Source organism: Aulostomus chinensis, chromosome 9 (assembly GCF_037954235.1).
Source record: "Aulostomus chinensis isolate RoL2024-O1b breed Wild chromosome 9, RoL_Achi_v1.0, whole genome shotgun sequence".
In the NCBI taxonomy this organism is placed as follows: Eukaryota; Metazoa; Chordata; class Actinopteri; order Syngnathiformes; family Aulostomidae; genus Aulostomus; species Aulostomus chinensis.
Window position 1 is genome coordinate 8,224,079 of NC_141328.1, and position 19,485 is coordinate 8,243,563.

Below are 19,485 nucleotides of genomic sequence, written 5' to 3' on the forward strand. Positions count from 1 at the left end.
AGCATTGGATGCATTTGTGAATTACTCTCTCACGTTAGAATCTGTGAGATCACCCTCACTCAAAAGGGCAGCCCTGACAATTTAAACTAAAAAAAAGTGTATATTAACTTCCTCTCAGTCCTACAATTTCTAACCCTTCACAAAGAAATGATTAAAATTTACTCTCAGCCTTGTGAAATGTGTCCTCTCAGCTGCTGATTAACCATCTCTCCAGTAGTGCTCTCACTCAAATCCTCACAGACTGCAATGTTTACACTGAACTCCTTTCCGCCTTTTGTGCTTTTAAGTTTCCTCCTTTTTTCTTTTTCTTACAACTTCCCGTTTTTATCAGCAATTCACAGCTTCAAGGTCAGTTTTCTGCTGGAAAGGTTTATTTCTTGAGAGCAAGTATTTTTTTCTCTGTCAGGTGTGGAGTAATTTGTTTGGCCTGCCCTGACTTCAACCTTATCCAACCTAACTGCCTCTCTCTTGATCTGACTGAATGGAAGCAAAGTTTCAAGTTCGACTCCAAAATGTGGAAATCCTTCAAAGATGAATGTTAAGTAATGAGAAATGAGTGTGATGTCCTGATGTCTTCATGATTTTGAATTCCAAAACAACGCATCCACCTCCAACCTGATCAATTCAGGATCCCAAAATGTAGCATCATCTATTCCACCTAACATTTGAGACTTACTTTACTCACAAATGAAAACCGCTGGATCCTTCGGGCTTCTCTTCCCATCCTTGATTGTTTTGTCATCTGTGCCGGAGCCATGACTGATCATTTCTGAATTACTAAAACGCATTGACAGGCTTCGAGGTAAAGTGGCTGTCTGGCAACCGAAGGGTCGCAGGTTCGATCCTCACTTCCCCTGGTGACCATGTTGAAGTACCCTTGAGCAACATACTGAACCCCTAATTGCTCCTGATGGCATTGCGACAGACTGGCGACCCATTCAGGGTGAACCCCGCCTCTCACCCAATGTCAGCTGGGATATACTCCAGCCCCCCGCAACCCTTTACGGATAAGCGATCTAAAAAATGGATGGATGGATGGATGATCCTTTGACATAGTCATTCCAGTGTTTACAGCTATTGCTTATGATAAGAGTGAAATGAGCAGACGGCAGTTTTCCTCCGAGTAGCGTGGGACTGCACAATAAGAGGAAAACTAAGATATATTAGTGCTACCCCCAGCATGCGGGTGACATGGTCGTATCAAACTGAATTCAGTGGCATTCTCCTTTAATAACCATGCGGGAGGATGCTGTCACGAGCATCTGCATACGTCATAATACCTCCCCATTCTGCTTTGCTCAGATTTCATGATGAATGAAATACAAAGAACCGTGAGCAAAAGCGCCAAGTGCGAGCACTTTAAGCACAAGGTGCACTTCAAAATAAGACATTGATAACAATTACAATCAGCGTTACGAATAAGACGGTGTTCCACGCTCTAGCCGGACATAGGTCGGACGTAGAATGGCCGTCTGGTAACCGAAGAGTCGTTTAATTTTCACTTCTCCCCGGTGACACAGTTAAAGTGATTTCTCCAGTCTATCCTTGTTGATTTGTTGAAAATATGCATTATTCTAATTGTAGCTTAATTGTTGTTTTTGTTATTGTTCTACTTACAAGTTGATATTGCTGCTGGCATCTTTCACCGTTGACCAGCTTATACTTTTCGTTTCGTTCTTTTCAAATTTTGACCTCCGGCCATTCGGGGGACGCTAATTTTGAAATATTTTATTTTGGAAACAAAACCGGATGTTATAATTGTCATTCTTTTGCATGACGGTGCTGCACTTCCTGCCTCTGCAGACGCCGGGGAGGAGCAAAATCTCCGAAAGGAAGAAGGTGTCTGACGGCGGTGGAGGAGAGACAACTGATGGCGATATTTTAACAAAGAAATAAAAGGAAAATACTGCTGTTAACTTGGTGAGTTTATGAAATTTTAATTTCCTTCCACGTGTTGCATTAACATTTTTGTTTTTGTAGTTTTGCTAAAAGCTGAATTGATTAACTTTGTAGGCCAGTGAAACTGACATATTAACGTAGCAGCTCCGGCGTGTGTGACAGTTGAGAGGATGACTCACTTCAGCTTCTTTTGTTGAATCAGGTGCGTGTATGAACTCTGTTATCAAGTGATAATCTGCGAAAGATGAACCCACCTGTCCAGTCATAGATTTTACCATACTTATGCTTGTGAATTTGGGCCTGCAGTGACTTTATATCAGTCGTTGTATAATCAATCAGTCGTCCAATTCAGAGTATATATATATATATATATATGTGTGTGTGTGTGTGTGTGTGTGTATGTATATGTGTGTGTGTGTGTGTGTATGTATATGTATATGTGTGTGTGTATGTATATGTATATGTGTGTGTGTATGTGTATGTATATGTGTGTGTATGTATATGTATATGTGTGTGTATGTATATGTATATGTGTGTGTATGTATATGTATATGTGTGTGTATGTATATGTATATGTATATGTGTGTGTATGTATATGTATATATGTATATATATGTGTGTGTATGTATATGTATATATGTATATATATGTGTGTGTATGTATATGTATATATGTATATATATGTGTGTATGTATATGTATATATGTATATATATGTGTGTGTGTATGTATATGTATATATGTATATATGTGTATATATATGTATGTATATATGTGTATATATATGTGTATATATGTATGTATGTATATATATGTATATATATATATATGTGTATATATATATATATATATATATATATATATATGTTCAGTATATCAGTATTATGTTGTGCACTTTTGGCTACATAAAATATTTTATTTATATTAGTTGTTTTTAAACGTGATCTCAGCTCAAGTGAGCTCATATAGGGAACATAATATTGTGCTGCTTTTAGAGGGACTTTCCTTTCCAATTGTGATGATTATATGACCTTTAATGTCAGAGGTGGTTTTTTTTCTTCATTTTTTTAATATTGTTAGTTTTGGGGGATCAATATCAACAATGTTTTCTTATGTCTGTGGGATATGATTTGTAAGCAGGACATCCATGCAGCAACACAAAATTTAATTAAAGTTTTTATTTTTCCCAACACAATTAGATTTAAATCCCTGTGGATTTTTTTCTTTTGAACACATTAAAGGCTAATATTTCTCTTGTAGACGTGTTTTCCAGTATCACGCTGGATGTAAACATCAGCAGGCATCTGCTGCCCAGACACTGCTGTGATCTGCTGTGTCACCAGTCAGCCTGTGAAATGATACTACAGCCTTCCCTCCTGTCCTCCACACAGAGATGCTGACCTCATCAGTGACCCGTACACCACAGAACAGCGCGACATAGAGCAAACCCGCCATGGCTGCGCGGCAACAGAGACCTGTACCTGCTGACGGCTTAGCAGAGGTTAAAAGGACGGACCTCAGAGCCAGTGAGAAGAAGTGCTGTGAGTGGTTGTGTTTCCCTCTGTGTGCTAGTGTCATCTCAGGCACGAACCTGTTCTCTATCAATTATTTAGATATGACATTATGCTGTAAATTGTAAAATATTCTGTTAATCCAATTTCCTGGCATTGGCTTTGACTAAAGAGAGGTGATAAGGTTTCAATGATTGATTAGATGCCATCTTTGACGCACCCCTTACATGTGCAGCGTGCGTGGAGGGGTTTGTAACACCCAGTCCTACGACACACACCTTAAGTAATACTGTAATGAGTAAGGCCAACAGAGAACAGAGTCCACCAGAAGAAATGTCAGCTTCATTTGTCAAAGTCCTGTAATCAGGACAGTGGAGTGGATCTTAGATTGTGGTACAGGCCCCTTCCTTTCTGCTGTGTCTGTTCATAGACTCTTGAGTCAAGTTTTGGCTTCGTTTTCCTTTCAGTGAAGACGAGCTTTGGGGTAAACTGAATCAAATGTGAGAGAAAAGAAACATGTTACAACATTTTCCATGTCATGCTGAAGTCAACAAGGTTAAATGTGATTAATAAATGTAGTTGCTAAGCACCCAGACCTTTAGACACATTAACCAGAGGGCATGAGAGGATGATGGTATGAAGGAAATGTTAAACTGAATGTGAACCAGCTAGTAAATGGATAATGCAGCAGGGACGCTGGAGTATTTCCCAACCTTCTTGTACTGTGCAACTCATTTTATGTGTCGGTTTACAGTCAGAACTAGTTTAGTATTCATCATTTATTCTTCTCATAAAAAATGAAGTGAATGTTTTCTTTTATTACTGCTGCATCACTTACTTTTAACTCCAGAATGCTTGAAGAACCAGCCACGTATACTTAACTTGATGCTAATAGTGACTCATGGCTAACAACAGCAAAAGTGCCTTAAACTTGAAAGGCAAAATACACTTTATGAGGGAGGTATCACCGTCCTTGCATGTGTCATTGTTTAAGTGTGTGTTTGTGTGTAAACTGCAGCTTGGGCCTCTTACATGACCAACTCTCCAACCGTCATCGTGATGATCGGGTTGCCTGCTCGAGGGAAAACCTACATGTCTAAGAAGCTAACCCGCTACCTCAACTGGATTGGAGTTCCAACGAAGGGTCAGTACCACTGAGATGTTAGCCCTGCTAAATATTAGATATTTAACTATTTCGTTATTTTATTAAAAAATACACAAACCCGTGTAGTGGTGCACACGTTGGCAGCTTGTATTAGAACCAAACCATGAGATGTGTTTCTTTCACCAGGAAAATATTCTGATGAGTTTGTCAAGTGAAAATCTTGTGCTTCAGGCAAAGTTGACAGAATTCATCTGTGTTTTTATGTCAACACCTCAACTGTATGGCTCTGTTTATAATCGCATGCTTACAGCATCAGCTAAATGGAACTCAGCAGAACAGGTTTGGTCACTCCCTTGAGCGAGCTCATACAGTAACCCAATCCCATGTCTAGATCTGACTCTCTTTTTCTTCTCTTGCAGTATTTAACCTTGGCGTTTACAGGAGAGAAGCGGTGAAATCATACAAGTCCTATGATTTCTTCAGACACGACAATGAAGAAGCCATGAAAATTAGAAAGTTAGTAAGAAAGTTATGTTCAAGTTGAAAATGATGTAAATAACAAGTTGAAGTACAGACATCTCTAAAACCTGTGTATCAGATGTGCAGTGAAAACAAATCTAAAAACTAAAAAAAACACTTATTCGCACTCACAGATATTCTGTATTCTCTAGATTGTTAATTAGTAACCTCGTTCATGAAATGTTTATGTGCATTAATTGTTCTTGCACTCTTTCTTAGTTTTCGACCCTCAATCTAATCAGGAAGTAAAGCATGATGGATATTTCTAACTCCTTGCTCCTGATGTCTGTTGTTTATCCCTTGTAGCATTAAAGTCTTTGTTTACTTAGTTGTTTGCCAATTAAAAGAGATACAGGTTATTATCAGGTTCTGCTTCCTGTCTGTAAGACTAAACGGAGGGTTAAAAAGCCCCTGGTGTGTAAGAACACATCATGAATGAGGCTCGTTGTTCACACGTAGTGGCATTATAGAGAAATACGAAACCCTTGATAATCATCTGTTAAGATATTGACTTTACAAGCAAATGCACACAGCGCCACAGCTGCCTGGAGTTGAAACCTGCGAATGAATCTGAACGTGTCACAAAAACTAGGAAGTCTGAATATTCTGTTGATTTTCTTCAACACAGTTAAACAGTTCAGTCTTTAATGTGTCTTTTTGTTGCATAGTGTTAGTGTTACAACATCGCAAATCTTCATCGGGACATCTTGTGTTAGGAAATGTTTCTGCTCTGCATGCACAAGCACAGTTCTCCCAGCATGCAGCTGTGTCCAGAGAGAGTCTGGTCGTGACTATGGAATTTGTCTCGCTTTTTTTCCTGCAAGTCAAAACTTGTCCACACAAGAGTTTTTCTCATTGATAAACATTTATTTGGAAGGCAAACCTAGTTTGCACAGCAGGCAGGTGCTGGGTTACTGTTCTACGGAGCCCCGGATTGGAAGAATGATTCATTCATTTTTTTTAGGAATAGAGAGAATTGTTTCATTCTTTTTTAGAGGCCATTGGATGAAACTTGTTACCTCAAATTAGTTATTTTGTTCAATTTTTAAAACATGTTTTAGCCACGAATTAATTAAATTGTGGGAACAGGTTACAAGTCACATAACAATCACATAAACACAGCCAATCTATCAGACTTTTTAATAGCACTTTTCATATAAATGCAACACCAAATGTTATAAACACGCAAACAAAAACTGAAACAAACAATTCATGCCCACTGCCCAACCCAACTTCCTGGCCTAAATAAAGTGAAAACAGGAACTGGGGAAATACACAATCAACGGTGAGGAAACATCAGAGGCAGGAAATGAGGGAATGTGACCCAGTAAAAAGACTAAAAGAAATATAAAAGCTTTTAAAATGAAATTGAAAGGTGCGTTAAATAATGATGAAAACCTCAGAACTATAATACTACAGGCCAAAAATGTATAAGTAAATCCAAACATAAATCAGTTAATTAAATTAAAAACAGGTACAGACAAAGATTTGATGTCGCGTACGTGGCGATTATCTCGAGACAGTAAGTTTGATATAATAAAACCAGGTAAAATCATACATTTTCAAGCAATAAAAGATGCATTTAAATGTCCCCTGTCTTCTCTACAGGCAATGTGCTCTGGTGGCTCTGCAGGATGTCAAAGCCTATCTCAATGAGGAAGGAGGCCAGATTGCTGTAAGTTGTAACAAAGAGAGAAAAAAAAGAACATGGCATAAATGATATATGTATAGTAATGTGATTTGGCCTGAATATCTAACTTTCTCTCACAGGTTTTTGATGCCACCAACACCACCAGAGAGAGAAGGGAGCTAATCCTTAATTTTGCAAAGGATAATGCATACAAGGTCAGAATTGCACTAATGATGATGGTGAAGATGAATAACTGTGCAGATAGTTTATTTTTGCGTCGCTTAGGAAGTTTCTCGTGATTTTTTTCCTCAGGTGTTTTTTGTAGAATCCTTATGTGATGATCCAGACGTCATCGCCGCAAATATCCTGGTAAATCAGGTTTAAATGTGACTTCAACTACATGCTGATCAAAGTTTAATGGGCTCATCTCAACGAATGTCTCTTCTTTCAAGGATGTGAAGGTGTCCAGTCCAGATTACCCAGAGAGGGACAGAGAAAGTGTCATGGAGGATTTTCTAAAGAGGATAGAATGCTATAAAGTGACTTACCAGCCTTTAGACCCAGATGAACATGACAAGTAAGAAGTTCATGTTGTTGAAGATATAATACAAGTTGTATTTAAACACTTAATTTTGCCTCAACATTAGTTTCTCTTAATATTCGTCCAATAAAAGAAAAAAAAAATTAAGCTGCAACTGCCTTGTTCGAGATGCACTTGTAGAAATTGTCCAGCAGGTGGAAACAAGAGCTCATTTCTGGTCCGCACACTTGTTTTCTATCCGTTGACGTTTTATTTATGGAGCTGCCACATTTAAATCTAAAACTATAAATTATTAGTGTTGTGGTCAGAAATATAGGTCGCTTGTGATTCTTGCCAACCAGGGAATCAGAAGTTTTTAAACTCTTTCCAGCGGGCTCAGGGGTTTTCATCTTGAATTCTTGACTGTATTTGCAGACACAATAGATTGTAGTTGAGTAAATAAAGTGATCCCACCAAGGCTGAATAGAGAGGAGGATTCAGTTGTAACTAGGAACATGTCTGTAATCCTGCACTTCCTCCTGCACTTAAATATAATATTTGCTTTATCTCCTTGAGCTGCTGGCACAGACTGTCCTGACACATTAGGCGCATGAAATATCAATATTAGACTACACCAAAGGAACAGGATATTTCCTCCCTACGCTTGACGAGTATTTAATCAGTTATGTCTGTCTGTTGTGCTCTTTTCAGGAATCTGTCCTTCATTCAGGTCATCAATGTAGGCCGTCGTTTCTTGGTCAACAGGGTGCAGGACTACATCCAGAGTAAAATCGTCTACTACCTCATGAATATTCATGTACACTCCCATTCCATCTACCTCTGTCGCCATGGAGAAAGCCATCACAATGAGGAAGGACGCATCGGGGGAGACTCTGAGCTTTCAGACCGAGGGAAAGAGGTGCCAAATGATCTGAACTTTTGAACAAATTCTTATTCCCAACTATAAATATACCACAAACGGTTCAGCACACACTCCTTATATGCACATTTCCCTGATGGCTTCAGTAAAATTGTGCCACTGAAAATCAACTTATTATCATTTATGAGAAGGATCACCTAATTTCAGCTATATTGTGTTAATTTGAGCTAACATTTTCTAACACAAATGTTTATTTTATGTTCTCGTCATTAGTTTGCGGCAGCACTGAAGGGTTTTGTTGAAGAGCATCATCTGTCAGACCTAAAAGTCTGGACCAGCCAGCTGAGACGCACCATTCAAACAGCAGAGGAGCTGGGAGTTCCCTACGAGCAGTGGAAGATCCTCAATGAAATAGACGCGGTATGTAGTGCACTTAAGTGGCAGACACACAAAACAACAAGAGGCAGTCATTATTTGTGAGTGTTTTGTACTGCAGGGAGTGTGTGAAGAGATGACTTATAAAATGATCGAGGAAACATACCCTGAGGAGTTTTCCATGAGGGACCAGGACAAGTATCACTACCGCTACCCAGGAGGAGAGGTAGAAGCCCTCTCCATCATCCCAAGTGACATTAGACAACTTACGTGTCCCGTTTGTATTAATTGTATTACAAAAATAAATAAACTGGATGAAAAATTGAACCCATCTCTGCTGTACCTTTCTTCGGTCTTTAGTCCTACCAGGACCTGGTACAGCGACTGGAGCCTGTTATCATGGAGCTGGAGCGGCAGGGCAACGTGCTGGTCATCTGTCATCAGGCCGTGATGCGTTGCCTGCTCGCCTACTTCCTGGACAAGAGCGCAGGTAAAGGTATCATACATAACGTGCCCTCCTGTAATTGTCTGCCAGCATGTGCTATCTCAAATGATTATTTTACCCAATTAATACAGTTAAATTACATTTGTGATGCAAATTAAAGCCATATTGGTACTCTTGACTTCTTGGAAATACTTTGATATAATGAGGCTGAAAATATGAGGCTGAAAATATCAGTGCCTAAAGCCAACTAAATTTATCTGAAGTGAGTTATAAGATTATGTTGTTTTGGTCTTTTGGTTGTCACGTACACCATTTCTTTATTTTATGACCTTGAAATGTGATCTTCCATTGCAAGAAGCAGGATGCGTCATGATTAAGATAACACAGGAACTTTTCTAGTTTTGAATCAATTGAGTCAGAGTTAACTGAAGAGCTGCGAACTGACTCATCTTGTGCTTTTCTTAATGAACAGATGCACAAGCAACACTACACCATTAAACTTTAATTCTTCATCGTCACATGCCATTTAACCTACTTCTCGAAATCCATACACTCGTAAGTCATTTAATTGGATTAGGTTTAAGTGGGTTTTGTGTCTGCCCACTTCACGCTAATCTGCACGCCCACTCAGAATGGTGAAGCTTCAGTTGTAGTAGAGGCTGGCCTGCGTGTTCCTGCAGTAATCACTTGGAACAATGTGTGACTGCACAGAATCGTGTCTGAGTCTGACAGTGATGACTCAAGTGTTTGATTTTAGGTGGGGAAAAAAAGAAGTTATTTGCACTGTGCAGTTAATCAGCACACAGTGATGGTGATGAAATACTGCAGTTGTTGTGGTCGTCGGGTGATGAAAACATTCGACTCCACCCGAACACAGGAACATTTCACTGAACACAGAGTCTCGTTGACAGACTGAACAAATATTGATGTCAGTTTTGACCTGAAAGCAGTAAAAAAGAAAAACCTCCCAGACTGTTGAATTTTAAGCAGGATTTGCCTTTAATCCTTCTTCGTCTTCGTCTTTGTCGTCCTCCGCTTCATCCGGTGGGTCCGGGTCGCGGGGGCAGCAGTCTCAGCAAGGAAGCCCAGACTGCCCTCTCCCCAGCCACTTCAACCAGCTCTTCTGGGAGGATCCCGAGGTGTTCCCAGGCCAGCCGAGAGATGTAATCCCTCCACCGTGTCCTGGGTAGGCCTCGAGGCCTCCTCCCAGTTGGACATGCCTGGAAAACCTCCAGAGGGAGGCGCCCAGGAGGCATCCTCACCAGATGCCCGAACCACCTCAACTGGCTCCTCTCGACATGGAGGAGCAGCGGTTCTACTCTGAGTCCCTCCCGAATGACTGAGCTTCTCACCCTATCTCTGAGGGAGAGCCCAGCCACCCTGCGGAGGAAACTCATTTCGGCCGCTTGTATTCGCGATCTTGTTCTTTCGGTCATTACCCAAAGCTCATGACCATAGGTGAGGATTGGAATGTAGATTGACTGGTAAATCGAGAGCCTCGCCTTTTGGCTAAGCTCCCTCTTCACCACAACAGACTGGTTTAGCAACCGCAAGACTGCGGATGCCGCCCCAATCCGCCTGTCAATCTCCCGCTCCATCTTACCCTCACTCGTGAACAATTCCCCGAGATACTTAAACTCCTCCACCTGAGGTAAGACTTCCCCCCCGACCCGGAGTGGGCAAACCACCCTTTTCCGGCTAAGGACCATGGCCTCAGACTTGGAGGTGCTGATTCTCATCCCAGCCGCTTCACATTCGGCTGCAAACTGTCCCAGCAAGAGCTGGAGGTCGTGGCCCGATGGCGCTAAGAGGAATACGTCATCCGCAAACAGCAAAGACGACATCCTCCCGCCACCAAACTCGACCCCCTCCACCACCCGGCTGAGCCTAGAAATTCTGTCCATAAAAGTTATGAACAGAACCGGTGACAAAGGGCAGCCTTGGCGGAGTCCAACCCTCACTGGGAACAAGTCCGACTTACTACCGGCCACACGGACCAGACTCTCACTCCTCCGGTAGAATGACCGAATGGCCCTTTGTAAAGGGCCATCCACCCCGTACTCCCGGAGTACCCCCCACAGTATGCTCCTGGGAACACGGTCGTAAGCCTTCTCCAAGTCCACAAAGCACATGTGGACTGGTTGGGCAAACTCCCATGCCCCCTCCAGCACCCTAGCGAGGGTGAAGAGCTGATCCATGGTTCCACGGCCAGGACGAAAACCACACTGCTCCTCCTCAATCTGAGGTTCGACTATCGCCCTGACCCTCCTCTCCAGTACCCTGGCGTAGACCTTACCAGGGAGGCTGAGAAGTGTGATCCCCCAATAGTTGGAACACACCCTCTGGTCCCCTTTCTTAAAGACGGGGACCACCACCCCGGTCTGCCACTCCAAAGGCACTTCCCCCGATGTCCACGCAATGTTGCAGAGACGTGTCAGCCAAGACAGCCCCACTACATCCAGAGCCTTGAGATACCCAGGGCAGGGAAAAGGTTCTGGCAAACCGTCCGTCGCCTCAGGGGGGGAAGGCGGCAACTTGCCCACACTGTTTACAGTGGGGGTGGGAGGCTGCTGACGTCAACTGGGGAGATAATTGGGCGGTGGAAGGAATACTTTGAGGAACTCCTCAATCCCACCAGCCTTTAATCCTGCACAGAAATATATATCTGATTCAAAAAGGAAGACATCAAAATCTCATTAAATTGACGTATTGTACCTCTTTTCAGCTGCTTATTTTTCTCCACATCTTTAAAAAGGAAAATTGAAGACAGAATATTGTACATTGTAAGATGATGAATAAAAAAACAAAAAACAAAGACAGGAAACCCTCAATGCCTTTATTCTACATGTTAGTATGTTTGAATGATATTTTCATAGAGGGGATAATTTGAATGCCATATAAAATGAAGTCATTTTTAATTCTGCACAAGACAAGACTTGCATTTTTAGATTTATTTTTTTTTAGTGAACATCTTACCTTGATGTTCAACAGGTCACTTCAACTTGAATTTGTGAGTGCCGATATTTTGTTGGTTCGTTTTTGTATTTGTTTTCACTGCACATCCGACACACAGGTGAACTTGGTTGTTTATTGCAATTCATAGCCACAAAATAAATTGATATTCATAAAGTATATACACTCCAAGGCCGGTTCATGAGATGCATCATACTAAATAGTTGCCGATATAATTAGATGGTTACAGGAAAATCCAAAACAATGTGAACTTCATAATAAATTGGAGCACTGCATGATCTAGGCGTACCTAATAAATTAGCTAGTGAGTGCACATGTGGATAAGGGCGTTAACTTGAATAATAAGATGGTGCTTTGGGTGGAAATCCTGCTGAAAATCAAAGACATATAATTAGGCAGCAGCAGACAGAATGTTGTTGAAGCTGAGGAAGCGGTCACTGCTGCAGTCAAAACAGAAAAACACCACAGTTTACTGGCAGAAACCGGACAGAATGTTATGTTATCCCCCTGCCTTGCCCTTTGGGTCATTTAGCATTGCACAGTTAGCACAACATCACATAGCATGAGAGAATAATCATGATTTTTTTTGTAACAGATGATCTACCGTACCTGAAGTGTCCTCTGCACACTGTCCTAAAACTTACCCCTGTGGCTTACGGTAAGTCGCCATGCTGTTCCTGGCTCCACTACACTTAGTGTTCATTTATAGGTCTGTGACATCATTCCCGTTTTTCCCCTCTTCTAGGTTGTAAAGTGGACATGTTTGACCTGAAGGTGGAGGCTGTCAACACTCACAGAGACAGACCATTAGTAAGATTACGACCTTTTCCTAAATGATGTTGTGTTACTTTGAATCAGTCTCTGAAATGCGTACATGACTCGCTATAGTTATGACTGGTCACATTTCACAAACTGCTCCTATTTTCAAAACACCCCAACAAAACGAGACACTGCTGTTCCAGTTTTCAGGAGTTAGATGTCCAGCGTTCTTTGGAAAATGCCTAAAACATCCCGACTGGAAAACGGCGGCAAGAGCAGCACAGTTCCACTGTTTTACTGAAGCCAACATGTGAGACATGATGGCGCATGGCTTTAGCCCACATACAGGCATTCATTCTTCACAAACAGCTCTCACCAAAACCTTTGTGTAATTCAGAGTGAAATAAAATGCCTCCAGTGAAATGAAAAATAATGATATGCATGGGAACATTTAATGAATCTAAAAAGGGAACATTTTGTTTACATTTTTTGGCACACGCCAAAATGCACTATTTCTTTGTTGATGTCTACCATATATATTAAATGCATTTCCTTCTGCATTACCAAATCTGATATTTTTGAAGTATTTTCCATCCTGGGTTGTTTACATTCATGTTTTCTGGCATGCGGTCTTCTTGTTCTTCTCAATGCTTTTGCTGTAGTTTTGATACACCGCTGAGTCAGTAAATCCTGGCCAGACTACAACCATGTCTGCCTCCTGGTGTACAAAACAAGCCAAATGGTGAATCATCGGCTTGATGGCACTATAAGAAGTCAGAAATCCCTCAAGTCTCGTTCGATGAACGCTTCTCTGATTAGGTCTCAGGCATGTAGCACACGCTGCCATTTAACAGGTATTTAAGCGGAAAACTGGCTCATCACTATGAACACCTCCTTTCACATTGTATGTAGCTATGTTGCTAAGAGGTACATTGTTAGCAAATTGCTATCTTAATACGACACAAAGCTCCTGATCCATTTTGTCCTGATTGTTTAATAATTTACTGTAGAGATTAGAGCTGCTACTTTTAGTTATAGTAAACATCTCTGTGTGTTAAGTCCGGCAAAAAAAGGAAACACTCTTGGAGAGACAGAAATATGTTAGCTGAGTGAAAAACAACTTGTTCTCTAACTTTAAACAACGAGAATGGGAGATGACTGTTGAAATTCTTGTTCACATCAAAACACACAAGAATAATTGAGACACGTGACAATCCCATCTGTGTCATCGTGTCTGTGAGCCACTTTCCTCCCTCTATATTTTGTTGTTTGGTTGTAGTTTTATGATGTGTGTTTCAACCTCCAGTCCTAGACAGAGCGGGTGTTACCATATAAACACACTGAGAGACACAAACTGGGATAAGTCTTGTTAAACAGGGTGACTCCAACCTTAACAATAGCTTTTATAGTTATTTATCACTTCATATGAGGCAGTAGTGTTAAACCGGACGTCATATGATCATCGTCAACGCAGCACCTTCCAGCCTTGTAAAAGTTTGTGGATAATTAATATAAATAAAGTCATCAAAATGTCCTTCACAAATACCTGAACATTTGACAACATCAAGATCGACTAAGAACAATCTGTTTGGTTGATATTTTAATAAATGTTGATGTCAAACCACACACAGTAGCTTCTCATTGTTTTACTTATATGTAAGCTGATACACTTTGATATTTTTGGTATACGAAGATGTTTTGAAAAATGTATTGTCATATAAATTTTTTTTGCTTTTCGGCATGGGAAATGTACGGAAATGTATCGGTGAAAAATTTGTATGAACCTTGTTAAATATTGGTGCGATGATTTGCATAACTTCCATTCACAAGTTGTAGAACACCTCACAATTTTCATTGAACCACACAGGGCAAGTGCCAGGCAAGTGTCTTATTCTTATTCTGTAATTTTGAGTTTTCCTGCTGCCACTGGACCTGCCAGAGCTTTCGCTTGAAATCCTCTTTTAACCGGTGCCTGAAGATTTCGTCCTGTAAGACGCCAGTCAGCTGTTTCTGTTGTAGCTTTGGGTCTGCCAGGCTGATGGTGGAGGAACTGAACTCACAAAAAAACCTAGCTTTCTTTTCTTTTTCTCTGAAAGTAAAACTTCCTGCTATGAAAAGCATTTTAATTGTTAACCCAGTTGAACCCTTTTTGAGCTCTGAAAATTGACACTAGATTTGAGTTTGTGATCATTCATCCTTTTTTTTTTTTTTTTTACCTCCTAGCAGTTTACCCGTGACCTTTGTACCATTTCAGGTAATCCCATTGGACTTGAACTGCTTACATTCGCATAAAACAAAAATGGAGACGTGGGGGTGTTCTAAAACAAAACAAGAATTGTGAAGGAGTTTTAATCAGTCTGCCTTGTCTCTCTGCTTCACCAGAATAAAGGCCGAACAGATGTCGTACCTCCAACTTTTCTCCGAAGGAACAGTTTCACTCCTCTGTCCAGCCATGACCAGATAAAACGGCCTCGTCTTTACAGCGTGGGCAACCCTCCGCAGGCTCGCATGTCCCAAGCCCCCACATTACCCAACATGCAATTTTCGGAGGCATCAGAGGGGGCACAAAGCGAGGTCAGTGATTCAATGATTATTACTGAAGACAGGTATGAAGAAGTGTTCAGTGGATAAAAAACTAACAAGAATGAATAAGAAATTGTTCATTTAAATTAGTTTGTGAAAGTGATGTTAAATTTGTTGCCTTAAGTTTAAAAAAAAAATAGAAAGGGAGTACTTTACTCTGTTCTGTGACATCCTAATTTAATATTAGCTCAAATTCAACCCAGGCCAGTCTAAACAAGTTTGATGTTTTCTTTAATGCACTCCTCCTTCTCTCTTCTCCCCTTTTTTTCACCCTGCAGGACTCAGTGAACGGTTTCAGCGGAGTAGACACGGATGAATGTGTTCACAGTTAAAGAAAGAGGCGTTTATGGCCTTGTTGATTTATTTCTCACAGGGATTATCTATACTTTGATATCTCACGCCATGATTTTGCTTCACGTGGATGCAGTGAAGTCCCAACAAACTGCAGCCTTGACATTCCTCAGCAGTGAATTACACACCAGCAGTCTTCTCACTAGTGTGTGTTATCTCTTTAGAAAACATGAAGTCAATGCCTTGGCTGAACAGCCTCCACATCAGATTTAGCAAATCTTGAACTTAGCCCTCCCTTTATACGGCAGAGTAAGGCTGTAAGAGATACAGAAGGCGTTAGTTGTGTATTTTTTTGATTGTATACTGTGTTGTTGCCTTCAGTTTTAGTTCAGGGAGTGCCTCTCTTGAGGAAAGCCTTTTATTTGTCAACTACTGTATATTACATTCCCATTCTGCTCATCAGACAAGATGTAATAATTGTTTTATTGTGATATTTAAAGATTTTATGTAGCAATCTTATTCATGGCAGGCAGACAAGCTGCTCAAATTGATGGGTCACGCTTTATTTAATCTCCCGTATTTAGCATTTTTAATCAATAAGTAGACATATGTAACACTATAATGTAGTTGTTTACCTTGAAGTATTGTTATGTGTTTTCACTCGTTTGATATTGTACATGTCAACAACCAATAATGGCATCCAGCTATTTCCATGACAATACATCCATTGTCATATTCTAAAATATGAAGTAGTAGGCAGTTATTAATGTTGACAATTATTGTACACTTCTTTATATTCAGAATGTTCTTTTCTGTGTTTCAACCACATTATAGTGTCTTTAAGTTTAAACACGGCTTGTAAGCGCTAAATTCGGGAAGGTTAAAGTGAAGTGTTACTTAGTAAAGATGTGAAAAGCACAGCAGTGGCAATGTTTCAAAATGATTCTGGTTCATGAAGAGAAATATTTTTTTTAATCAACAGAAAGATTTTCAGCCTCCCGCTGTGAGAGTCTAAGGCTGATCCACAAAACTGATGCAAATATTACAAATGCAAAGTGCTTAAAGCAACATTATACAGCATTTTTGGCTTAAAATGACAGTGTCGGTATCATATTGATGGTGTTCTCATTCGTGACTCGTCTCAGCTCCGAACAGAAAACTCCTGCCTGCTAGTAGAGCTGCTTTCAACTACGAGTTGCTGTCTCTGAATACTCGGCACAGGTATCACACCAGAAAGCCCAAAGAAGTAAAAAAAAATAGACCCTTACCGAAAATCCCTCAGTGTAATGCCACAGCCATTGGCAGATGTATTTGAACACGCACTCAACTGCGGTGGGTCCATTCCTCTCTGTGTCCGTCTTTTTGCTTAAACAGTTGATTTACTTCGAGTGATGTTACAATATCATCACACTCCACTAATTCTCAAATTAACTGATTCAGATCTGCTAGGTTTCTGTACTTTACCACATGGTAGCAGCAGAGGGTGCTGCTGCAACAAAACTGCATCATTTTGCTCTAAGTGTCACAGTTTTGTATCGATTCTGTTGAATGTAAAGAATTATTTGTTTGTTCAAATCTCCTGTGGACCTCCAATACAACGATGTATTTCAGTGTGTCTGTGCATGTTATCCATTCAGATGACTTGGATTGTAATTTTTGGAATACATAAACTGAAATGCGCCTTTTGAAACATTTCAGCACAAAGATGACAAGCAAAAGTTTGTTTAACTTGAACTGAATGACATGGCCTTATTATTGGGATGTCTTGACAATAATTTATTATTGCATTGTGCTGTATATGTTTTGATAAAAAAAATGTTGATTTTAAGTTATTTTACAGGGTATTATCATTACTGTGACATTAGGCCTATAATTTGGTGACTGTGACCAAGGAGTATGATCTCATTGGGAGTAACCTTCCTTTGTGCCGTCCTTGAAGAGTTTCTCACACTTACATCACACAGTGTAAATGTCACACGGACCTCCAGAGACATGTTTAACATTGTGAGGAAGATAGTTGATGTAATGAATATAAATTATCTGATACCACAAGCTTATTTTTCCAAGAATGAAAGAGACAAAAATCAAGCTTTTATTTTTAAACCAAACAGTCGACGTGAGTCAACTCTGTCTGTACTACTGACAAAAGTTCTACTAATCTAACTTGTTTAGTGCTACCGTGCAGGTCTGTTTGCGTCATTATCTCTGAATCACTGTACAAAATAAAGATTAGTAACATTCTGGGTGATGATTAAATCCTTTTACTTTGTTCGCTGAGAGCTAAAACATATCTAACTCATCAATAACAGAGTGAGTCATCATGGAAATGGAAGAGGACAAACAGGCTCAAAGTATCACTTCTCTTCCTGAGACTTTAATCTACTGGTTGCTTTGATGCCTGAAATGATCCTTGAATGAGTCAAGTTTTGATAAAAGTTCTGTGAAATTACCACGATGATTACAGACATTTAAACTCTTGATTACTGAAAAGCGGTCATTCTTTGTTGTTTTACTGCTAAATGATTTTTCTGGACTTGTATGGGTCTCCTCTAGGTGGTCTGGCTTCCTCCTCCTAAAAACCTGCAGCTTTGGTTTATTAAATCACTCCACACATCAGTCCTATGATGGACAGGAAACCTATCTTGGCTGCAGCCCCCAATGACCCTCGACAGGATGAGAGGTATAACTGGAGGGATGAGCTGCCGAACTGTTGAGGTGAAACATCACCATGTTTCAGAGAGGGGGCCAGATATTAGTTTACAGACTTCTTACCTGCCGTACCATGCTGGTAAAATGATAGACGAACATTAAAAACAAGATTAGTTTACTTTCACCATAATATGTTAAATTGCACAGCTGGCAGATACTTCAGTCCAGTCAATTCAGAACATGTAGAAAACTGAATTAACCTAGAAAATGTTCTGACTTGAAGGAAAACCGATCACTCAATCAATCAACAATCAATCAATCAGATTCTGTTCTCAATCAGTCAGAATCTCAAAAGATTATAGCGGTACAAAGGCCTTAGATTGACTAATATTTTGTGAGATTTTCATTCTCATTTTCAATGAAAACCTGTAGGCAGGCCATATCTGTAGCACCACGATATCTTATTTAAAATGGTATTTTGACACACAATTAGCCTTTAACAAACACTGGATCTTCCTGTGATTCGAAAATTGCAGTTGGCCATATTGCAACTATAATTAATTATTATATTATTTTCAAGGGAACAAGTGCTCTGAAATGTAGAATCAAGTGATTGAACAGTATCAACTTGAACTAATCCCTGCATGTAACGAATCCACGATTTAATCCTCAAAGTGACATCATTTCTGATTTTTTACATTGTGGTTTTTACTAAAGGATCCAAATATCGCAGCTGCTGCGATGCAGCACAGTGACTCAAACCCACAATGACAGAGCTCAGTAGTGACACTGCAACCACCCTGGCAGGAAGTTCAACCATTCTTCAGTGTTAAATAGCCAGAAAAATAACCAGAATGTAAAAAGCTGAGATGGGGGGGGGGGTGGGGGGGTGGGCATGATATCCCCCCCCCCCCCCCGAGAACCATATACTGACTTTGATAAAATAGGCAAAGGGACATTGGACAACTGAATTAACACATGACATGTTTGCCCTGCAAGACTGGCTCCATTTAATTGTCTATTCTTGGAAGGCCAGTTGCATTATAAAAATGCTCTTTCTGGCATTTAATTTGCAAGAATATGTCAAGGCTTTTTCTTATTTATTATACAGCAATGACAAGCTCACAGTGTAGCAGGCTTGGTCAAAAACATGTCTCTTGATGTTATATTCTTAGAGTACCAACTCTCCAAATAATTAGATGTCAGCAGGAGCTACTCTAGTAACATGGGGGAGTTTGCAAGTCACAGAGTTTACCAGAGGTGTCATTAGAGGTCTAGGTATTCAGAGACTTTGAACGCAGCTGCAACCTGAAGCTCTTGTGCACGGCCTGGTGTGCCAGGTGAGCT

General features: G+C 40.3%; 1 protein-coding gene across 5 annotated transcripts; it reads left to right on the forward strand.

Annotated features, from left to right (window-relative positions):
- The first annotated feature begins 1,799 nt into the window (after positions 1–1,799).
- Positions 1,800–17,878, forward strand: LOC147255672 (6-phosphofructo-2-kinase/fructose-2,6-bisphosphatase 2-like). Of its 5 annotated transcripts, none has more exons than XR_015117865.1 (17): positions 1,800–1,920; positions 2,014–2,101; positions 3,290–3,439; positions 4,428–4,553; positions 4,934–5,030; positions 6,642–6,708; positions 6,804–6,878; positions 6,976–7,032; positions 7,116–7,240; positions 7,895–8,102; positions 8,337–8,483; positions 8,560–8,664; positions 8,799–8,928; positions 12,452–12,514; positions 12,602–12,666; positions 12,819–14,869; positions 14,998–15,119. XR_015117865.1 is itself a non-coding variant. In XM_086213519.1 (17 exons), the coding sequence occupies exons 3-17, from the start codon at positions 3,352–3,354 to the stop codon at positions 15,528–15,530; spliced, it is 1,599 nt and encodes a 532-aa protein (XP_086069645.1). In that variant the 5' UTR covers positions 1,800–1,920; positions 2,014–2,101; positions 3,290–3,351; the 3' UTR covers positions 15,531–17,878. The 5 variants fall into 5 exon arrangements, 4 of the variants coding, with proteins under 4 accessions (XP_086069645.1, XP_086069647.1, XP_086069648.1 ...); XM_086213519.1 differs by lacking the exon at positions 12,819–14,869 and adding an exon at positions 15,477–17,878 and having other exon boundaries at positions 14,998–15,189; XM_086213521.1 differs by having other exon boundaries at positions 14,839–14,869; positions 14,998–15,138.
- Positions 17,879–19,485: the final 1,607 nt, after the last annotated feature.

What these genes read in the sequence shown, in the direction of transcription:
- LOC147255672 (XM_086213519.1), top strand. Translation starts at nt 3,352, where the DNA reads ATGGCTGCGCGGCAACAGAGACCTGTACCTGCTGACGGCTTAGCAGAG. An exon ending in GAAGCCATGAAAATTAGAAA is followed by an intron (nt 5,031 to 6,641) that starts GTTAGTAAGAAA and finishes TCTTCTCTACAG; the next exon opens with GCAATGTGCTCTGGTGGCTC. An exon ending in AGGAAGGAGGCCAGATTGCT is followed by an intron (nt 6,709 to 6,803) that starts GTAAGTTGTAAC and finishes TTTCTCTCACAG; the next exon opens with GTTTTTGATGCCACCAACAC.